At 53.0% G+C, this 8,334-nt stretch overlaps 1 protein-coding gene across 1 annotated transcript; it reads right to left on the reverse strand.

The window, feature by feature from the left end:
- Positions 1 to 555: 555 nt before the first annotated feature.
- Positions 556 to 2,231, reverse strand: PSMB11 (proteasome subunit beta 11). Its single transcript, XM_028704898.2, has one exon. It carries the CDS (start codon positions 2,229 to 2,231, stop codon positions 1,467 to 1,469), a length of 765 nt encoding a protein of 254 aa, XP_028560731.2. The 3' UTR covers positions 556 to 1,466.
- Between the last annotated feature and the right edge of the window lie 6,103 nt (positions 2,232 to 8,334).

Below are 8,334 nucleotides of genomic sequence, written 5' to 3' on the forward strand. Positions count from 1 at the left end.
CAGGAGAATGGAGAAAGCTATGGGCCCAGGAAGAAAAGGGGGCAGGCGCCGCCGCGGAGGGAGCGCGGAGAAGGAGGGGACGTGGGGATCCGGGTGATGGATAGAAGGAGAAAGGAGCAGATGGAGAAGAGAAGGGGAAGGTGGAGCAGCGGCAGGAGGCAGACGGATCGGGAGCGACAGGGCGAGGCAGGAGGGGCGCGGAAGTGGGCCATCCGCCAGCACCGCAGCCGCGGCCGGGAGATGCCAATTAAGATAAGGGCGCACAATGGCGCGGCGTCCCCAGGCCTAGCAAGGAGCTGTGTTTACGCGGCTGTGTTTTTTTGGGTGGGGCAGCCACTAGGGGGCGCTTTAGGGACCCGGGGGCCGCGATCCGGCCCGCGGCGCGTTGCTGCCGAAGGTTCGATCGCCGTCGTCCTCCTCCTCCTCCCTCGGCGGAGCTGTTTTCTCCCCAGCAGCAGCCGCAGCAGCCGCGCCGGGGAGATGGAGAGGCGCGATAAGGGAGAAGGAGGCTGCGCTCCCGGCGGCAGACAATGCTGTTGGAGGGCGGCGGCGGCGGGGGGAGTGTAATGAGATGACGGGCGGCGACGCGGGCCGGGCAAGAAGGACATTGAAGCGGGGAGATGGCAGCAAGATAGGAGGCGGCGGCGGCGAGACGGCAGAGATAACAGCGCCTATCTGTCACCGTCGCCGGGACACGTTCCGCAGCGCGGCGGATGGAGGAGGAGATGAGGCGATGAAAGGCGCCGGCCAGCAGACGCCCCCCATTTATTTTCTCAAACAATGGAGCAGCCCTGGCTCGGTCCCTCTTGGTTCCGGCTGCGTCTGGTTTTTTTCCTCCAAGGCAGGAGGGTGAACATGTTTGGTCCATCCAAGGAGACTCGCAGGTTATTCCGACCCAGTTGCACAAACATGAGTCCAGGCCTAGGAGGGTTCCTAGCCGCCATCCTGGCCGGTCCAAAGGGATCCTGAGCATCATTCCGCCTCCACAGATCAGTTCCATACATCAGAACCAGCAGAGTCCGTTCCATACTGGTTTACACTGGCCCAAGGCTCCCGCCGCCGCCCCACATCTAATATACACTGCGCTACCATCTGCTCCGTAATTGGCCCTATGCTAAATCAAGCTGTTTTTTAATAAGCCACGCTGATTGCTTTTCACCATATTTGTGAATTATTTGGGGTTCTGATTCGCCGTTTGTAGAAATAGGTGATTGGTTTCTCTCGCCGCTAAGCGTCTTGCTGCTACGAGATTGTCCCTATGTTGGTTTTGCACTGGTCCAAGCTGCCATCTTTGCAGCTTAGGGGTGGGTTAAAAAAATAAATCAATTTAGTCCACTCCCGCTCCCTATTTTACAACCTGTTCTTTGCTTTCGCTGCACTACTTTGCTGAAATGAATGGTTTCTGAATCTGGGTTATGGCTGCTTCTTGCTGAGACCGCCAGACCCGTCCCGTTTTAGGCTGGTATCTAGTCAATTCCACGGTGCCTTTCTTTAGTGTCGCCCTCTCCATCGCCCAGTGGCCCCAATCCCCGATAGACCTGGCCGAGATCTTCTCGGGAGACGCACACCCAGCCGCTTGGCCGCACGTGGTAGAGGTCCACATTCCCCCCGGAATAGGCGTCTCGGTGGGCGGCGTGAGCCACAGCCTGGCGGGCCAGCATGAAAGCCTCGTCGCGTGGCAGGTCGAAGCGGTACGAGCCGTCCATCACCCCGTAGGCGTAGGGAGACCCGGAGCCCACTGCGAAAATGTCTCCCTGGAGGCACGTGCCATCGCTGTAGACGTAGCGCAGAGCAGGCCCGCCATTGTCCCAGCCGCACAGCACAGTGGCCACGCACAAGTCCTTGTGGCGGCAGCCCCGCAAGAGGAAAGCCAGCAGCTTGGCGGCCCCTGCCACGCTGACCTGGCGCCCACCATGGAGCTGCCGCAGGCGCAGAGAGCACCGCAGCAGGCGCAACCAGGAGGCGCAGTCGGCCGATGTCCCGGACGTGGTCGCTAGGAGGTGGCGGTGGAGGGTCATGACCTTGCGGGCCGACGGGTCAGACACGAGGTTCCCACTCGAAGCGCGGGTGTCCGCTGCCACCACCACCCCATGGCTGCAGCGGAAGGCCAGCGTGGTGGTGCCGTGGGACAGCGGAAATGGCAGGGGCGCCACTCTCCCGCTTGGGGGTGGCAGGGGCCAGCTGGGGGCCTGCGGCTGGAGGTCCAGGCCCAGGACGCTCTGGAGAGCCATTTGTGAAGGGTTCTGGAAACACTGGGAAAAGAGAGCTTATAAAAGGAGGGAGGGGGCCTAGATTTTGGGAAGGGTCAGATAGAGGATTGGGGCGGGGCTGGAGACAAGGTGAGATGGGTCAGGTCAAACTGCATGTTTAATGGTGGGGAAAGGAGGGTGACGAAAAGCTTCTGCTAGGTGACAGGCTCTGACCTGTTTTTTTGACACTGACTAATTTCCTTTTTTATTTTTTATTTTAGTCTAAAGGCAGGTGGGAGAAGCATCCTTCGTTTATGAGCAGCGGGTTCTATTGTATTCAGTTTGGCAGGCTCCCAAGCCTGTGTCTAGGACTGCAGCCTAAGAAGCGGGTGTGCGAGTACTTCATAATGGGGTTGAAACAGTGAGCGGTGAATGATGCAGCAAGAAAAGCTGGGTCTCATTCACACCCCGTGGTGCGTCTTCTTCATTTATTTGTTAAATTTGTATACTGCCCTTCCTCCGAAGATCTTGGGGCAGTTCACAACATGAACATACAAAACGAAAACGCAAAAATACGTAACAAGAGCATAGCTGTCAAGTGTCCCTTATTTGGCGGGACAGTCCCTTATCCCAGCGCCATGTCCCACTGATGTCCCTTATTGATGAGGCTTCATTTGGCTGCTGGCTGGGCTTTCTGCCTTTGGCTCAGAGGGGCTCAGAAGTTGAACATACCTGTGCCCGGAAAATCCCTTATTTTGGCTGCTGATCCCTTAATTTCAAATCTGTAAGTTGACAGCTATGAACAAGAGCAAGAACAAACCCATAACCCCACCTTCCACACAGAAGGCCTGGTTCTTTGTGGCCCAAGGCCTGTTTGAAGAGGAACATTTTCGCCTGCCACCTAAAGGTGCATAATGAAGGTGCCAGGTAAGCCTCCCTGGGAAGAGCAACCCACAAATGGGGAGCCACCACAGAAAAGGCCCATTCACGTGTTGCCTCCCTCTGGACGTCGTGGAGAATGCACATGACGAAGGGCCTCAGATGGTGATCTCAGATCCCGGGTAGGTTCATATGGAGAGAGGTGGTCCTTGAGGTATTGAGGTCCTGAGCCATTTAAGATTTTATTGGTCAAAACCAACACTTTGAATTGGGCCCGGAAACTAACTGGCAGTCAGTGCAGTTGGGCCAGGATTGGCATTACAGTGGTACCTCGGGTTAAGAACTTAAATTCGTTCTGGAGGTCCGTTCTTAACCTGAAACTCTTCTTAACTTGAGGTATCACTTTAGCTAATGGGGCCTCCTGCTGCCGCCGCGCTACTGCTGTGTGATTTCTGTTCTCATCCTGAAGCAAAGTTCTTAACCCGAGGTACTATTTCTGGGTTAGCAGAGCCTGTACCCTGAAGCGTCTGTAACCTGAGGTACCACTGTATGCGCTCAAACCATCTTGCCCAGGTGTGCAACCTGGCAGCTGAATTTTGCACCAGCTGAAGTTTTTGAACCATCTTCAGAGGCAGCCCTACGTGTAATCCATAGCAGTGATATAACCTAGAGGTTACTAGAGCCTAGATAACATAAGTTAGTGAGTGACCTCCTCTGTCCCAGGGTTGTTCCTTCTCCCGTCTCTTGGGCCCCCAGAGAGACCGAAGAATCTGCCCTAGACTTGAGTCAGAGTATTTGTCCATCTAGCCCAGGATAAGCCTACACTGACTGGGCATATTTTATTTACTCTTCTTTCTTGCATTGACAACCCATCTTCTCCAAGGAGCTCGAAGTGGTGTGTGTGGTCCCTCCCCCTCCCTCCACATTCAATCCCCGCAAACGACCCGTTCGCCAGGGTGAGGCAGTCGCTTCAGGTGGGCTGAGAGGGGTGGCAAATCTGGGCCCCCAAGGAGTGTGCTGTTCTCCCCCTCCTGAAAAGAGCAGGGCCACCACCTGCTCCTCTCTAGCCTCCCTTCCCTCCCACCCCCCTCAGCATGCCAGAGCTTCCCCAGGCCATGTCCAGTTGCTTCAGGTGGTGTGTTTGTGTGTGCCATTTTGTGTTCTGCCTCAAGCGGCAACATTTATTGAGCCAGCCTTGGGAGGTAGTTAGGCAATGAAGCAATGGCTTCATGGTCAAGCAGGGCGTTGGATTCTGGTCTCCCAGGGCCTAGTCTGACACACTTGCCCATCACACACTGGGTTTCAGGCGTGGAGTCTCTCTCAGGCCTACCTGGAGATGTGGGGACTTTAGCCTGGGGCCATCTCCTATCTTCACAAGGAGAACTTCCCATATACTTTGGCACCAAGGTCCCTCTTTTTGTAAAGCAACCACCACAACAAAACCTCACTACACTCAGAGCCATCACAATCGAGTGAAGGTATTGTTGTTCCCCCAAGCGTTTGGGTCGGGGGCCGAGTGGAAGCCCAGTCAGACCAATAAAGCACGTTTCACCCTTGCCGCGTCCCCAGTGCCACGTCAAAGGCAAAAGCGATGGGGTTCTTTCTTGGCAGAGGCTGCAATCTGCTTTTGTGTTTGGCTCCTGGGAAGCTGCTTTAGGACAGTCTCTGAGAGAGCAAACTGGCAGCTGGAATTATACAACCAGACACATCAAATATGCTTTTGCTGCTTGCAATTTAGCTCATAATAAATATTGCTTCGTTTCCTCGTCTCCACCAGTTATTGGCAAGGATGGCCTATCAGCGCAAAACAGGCATCGACCAACTCAGCTTCGATTAGGTAGCCCATCGTGCAGCCCAGACACCTTGGCCTAGCGAGAGTGGGTCCCTGAGCCGAACTGGTCCCCAGCACCGAGAGGGTTACCTCTCCCCTCCCTCCCGCCCTGACCTAAAAGAGACGCTGCCCTGTCAGCATCTGTCACCCTCAAATGCGTCCTTCCGCGTGCTCCACCGAAACATGATGCCGAGTCCCCCAGCAGCATCCACCTAGCGCTTGGGGGGCTGGGGGAAGTGAGTGGGGGAATGTGGGAGCCAGGAGGGAATGGGAGGGGTGTGTGTGTGAAGAAGACCCTCACAGGGCAGTCCTGGTTGTGATCCAATTACATGGTGATGGGGCGATCCTGTACACACTATCACCAGGCCTTGCACTAATGGCTCCTCTCCGCTTTCTCTCCAGAAATGCCTTGACCTTTGCCGAGAGGTTCACACTTAGCTCAGTGATAGTAAAGACCTCTGGATGATCCTGCTATGGGTAGCAACTGCAGGATGCTGCCTTATGCTAATTCAGACAGTTGGTCTGCCTAGCTCAGTATTGCCTGGCAAGCTTTGGGCAGCCCTAACGGGGGACGCCATCGGGGACCAAATCAGAGCCCCTCTGCATGCAAAACGTCTTAGAGAAAATGGTGCTGAAAGAGGGAGTGCAGGCGGTTTGGCTTTTTTGGGAGGAGGACGTCCCCTGTCCTCCAAGACCATAACAGTTGGCTTCAGTGCCGTTAAAGGTGTACAAAGCAAGCAGGCATTTCCAGCAGATCAGAGCAGGACGAGAGACACCCATGTTAATGGGAAACAGAAGTTCCTTTTCAGAAGATGTTTAGTGCTTACGCTGCATTAATGGGAAGCAGAGCATTTATCACTGGAACTATCAGAGGAGTACAATCTGGAGAACTTCACTCTGCAGCAGAAAAGGTAAGTGTGAATGCATTCCCAACTTGGCACGGTGTGTGTGTGTGTGGTAAATTCAAGTCACAGTTAAGTTTATAAAATGATGTCTGCCATGGAGAAAGTGGACAGAGAATGGTTTTTATCCCTCTGTCGTAACTCTAGGACTCATGGACGTTCAGTGAAGCTGAATGTTGGAAGGTTCAGGACAGGTACGATAATCAATACAATATGATAATCTTTATTATCATTGTCCCATACAGAACAATGAAATTGAAAAATCTACATAAGGCATTCAAAACCCAACAAGCCTGCTATCCCAGCTATCCCAACCTGGTTAGCCCCCTGGTGCCCCATTTTTAAATACAATATACTCCCATACAGACTCCTCACAATGCGTTTAAAACCAAAATCACATTTGGGTAGAAACTCTTTCTCAGGCGGCTAGTCCTAGTCTTTATAACCCTGTACCTTCTTCCAGAAGGCAGAAGCTGAAAGAGATCATTTCTGGGGTGCGCACTATCCTGCACTATCTCTGCAGCTTTCTTATAGCACCTGGAAGCATATATTTGATCCAAGGTGGGAAGAGTGCACCCAATTATTCTCTCCACAGTCTTTACAACCCTGGACAGCATTGTTTTTCCCCTGACTGTGCAGTAAAAGGAAGAACTCCATGCAATGCAGAGTTGAACTATGGGACCCGCTGCCACAGGAATCAGTGATGACCACCATCGTCGCATTAAAAGAGGATTAGACGAATTCCTGGGGGAGAGGGTCATTGATGGCTACTAGCCCTCATGGCTATGCTCTGCCTCCATGGCTGCTCCTGAATACCAGCTGTTGGAAACCACAGGAGCAGAGAGAGCTGTTGTACGCAGGGCAACATTTGGGCATGTGGTTGGCCACTGAGAAGAGGGTGCTGAACTAGGCGGGCCTTTGGCTCAGTCCAGCTGGCTCTTCTTGCATTCCTCTGGGCTTTAACAGGCAGCTGCCAGGGACCACGGATATAGGCTTGGAGTTTTCCCTTTCCACCACCTGAAGCAAAAAGGCTGAGCCAGCTGCCCCACTGGCTCAGGCAGCTGCTGGGGCACGATGGGTGGTAGAAGGGAATCCTGTCTCCGTTCATCAGCATCCTTCAAGTTCACGGCGTTCAGGCTCGCTGGAGAGCAGTGCCATCTCTAGGAAGCCCGTGTGTAAATGCATACGCTCCATCTTGGAGGCTTTCACCCCAGCCGATGGTGCCAGGGAGAAGGTGAAGTGGCTGATACCAAAATGTGGGGATACTGGCTGCTCCCTGACCTCTCCAGTCAAAGCTTCCGCCAGTTCAGGGTGCTGTCGCTCTGTATGGTGATGGGAACTGCCTATTGTCAACATATGACACCGGTGTTAAAAGACTTGCACCGGCTTCCTATCAGAGTTATTGAATTAGTGTATAAAGCCCTGAATAACTTCAATGACTGCATCAGTGAGGCTGGGGGGTGGGCGGGTCTTGTCGAATGGGCAGCCCAGGACCTCCAGACACACTGACCATGCTGGCTGGGGTTGATTGAAGCTGTAGTCCAGAGGGCACCACGTAAGCTATTCCTGCACTAGATGTAGTCTGTCACCATCCCTGCTTAGTTTCAGGTGCCTGGTTAACATTGTTTTATTTGCAACATGACTGCGTCTTTGAAGTTTTACATTTTCTGATGCTTTAGGTTTATTTTTTATTTTTTAAAATTTGTGAGGTTAAATTCATTCTTTACATTCTGTTTGTTTTTGTCATTTTATTGTTATAAGCTGCTTTGGGACCTAGATGTGAAAAGCTGAAAATAAATTTAATAATAATAATAATAGTTCAGAAGAACAGCGGCACACTTGCACATGAGTCTTTAACCCCTATTTTTCACACTTGCAAAGATCAGACACTTCAGGGTACTTGAATTCTGCTTCTGGATTCCCCAGCTACTACTGTCCAATCATGAATGAGGGGCTATCTTGTTTACTTGTTTTAGCCCAGTATTTGTTGTTGCCTCCAGGCCACCATGTGGCGGTGAGTTCCATAGGAAACGAAACTAGCACTTTGCACATCTTCCACCTTACAAGAAAAGCTCGTTTCCTTTGTCCTAGAATCCTAGAGTAGGAAGGGACCCTGTGGGTCATCTAGCCCAACCCCTAACTTCACTAGTTGCTCAGAATGTAAAGGGATAAAAGCACTCGTCCCTTTCCATCCCCAAACGACATCCTTCCCCACCCCCCCACCTCCCAGGAAATGAAGACGGTGACTGACACATTTCCTTTCCATTGACTATTTGCTTTCGCCGGGGCAACCGGTCTCTCAGGTCTAGCCTTGCCCTCACCTAAGATGGCGCCCGGCCTTTTATTCGTACCAGAAAGCCTCATGCAACGGCGCTGTCCCCTCACTAAAAATGGCGAAGCCAACCTCTCACGCGCGGCGTGAAATGAGAACGAGACCGCAACCAAGATGGCGCCCGCCGCTTGCTTATAGGCGTGCGGCTCCCGCGAGCTCTGCCCACACCAAACATGGCGCCCGGAGCCTATATAGGCTGTA

The sequence above is a fragment of the Podarcis muralis genome, chromosome 13, assembly GCF_964188315.1.
Source record: "Podarcis muralis chromosome 13, rPodMur119.hap1.1, whole genome shotgun sequence".
Taxonomy (NCBI): Eukaryota; Metazoa; Chordata; class Lepidosauria; order Squamata; family Lacertidae; genus Podarcis; species Podarcis muralis.

Bases quoted from the DNA above. Each gene is read 5' to 3' on its own strand.
- PSMB11 (XM_028704898.2), bottom strand. From the start codon at position 2,231: ATGGCTCTCCAGAGCGTCCTGGGCCTGGACCTCCAGCCGCAGGCCCCC.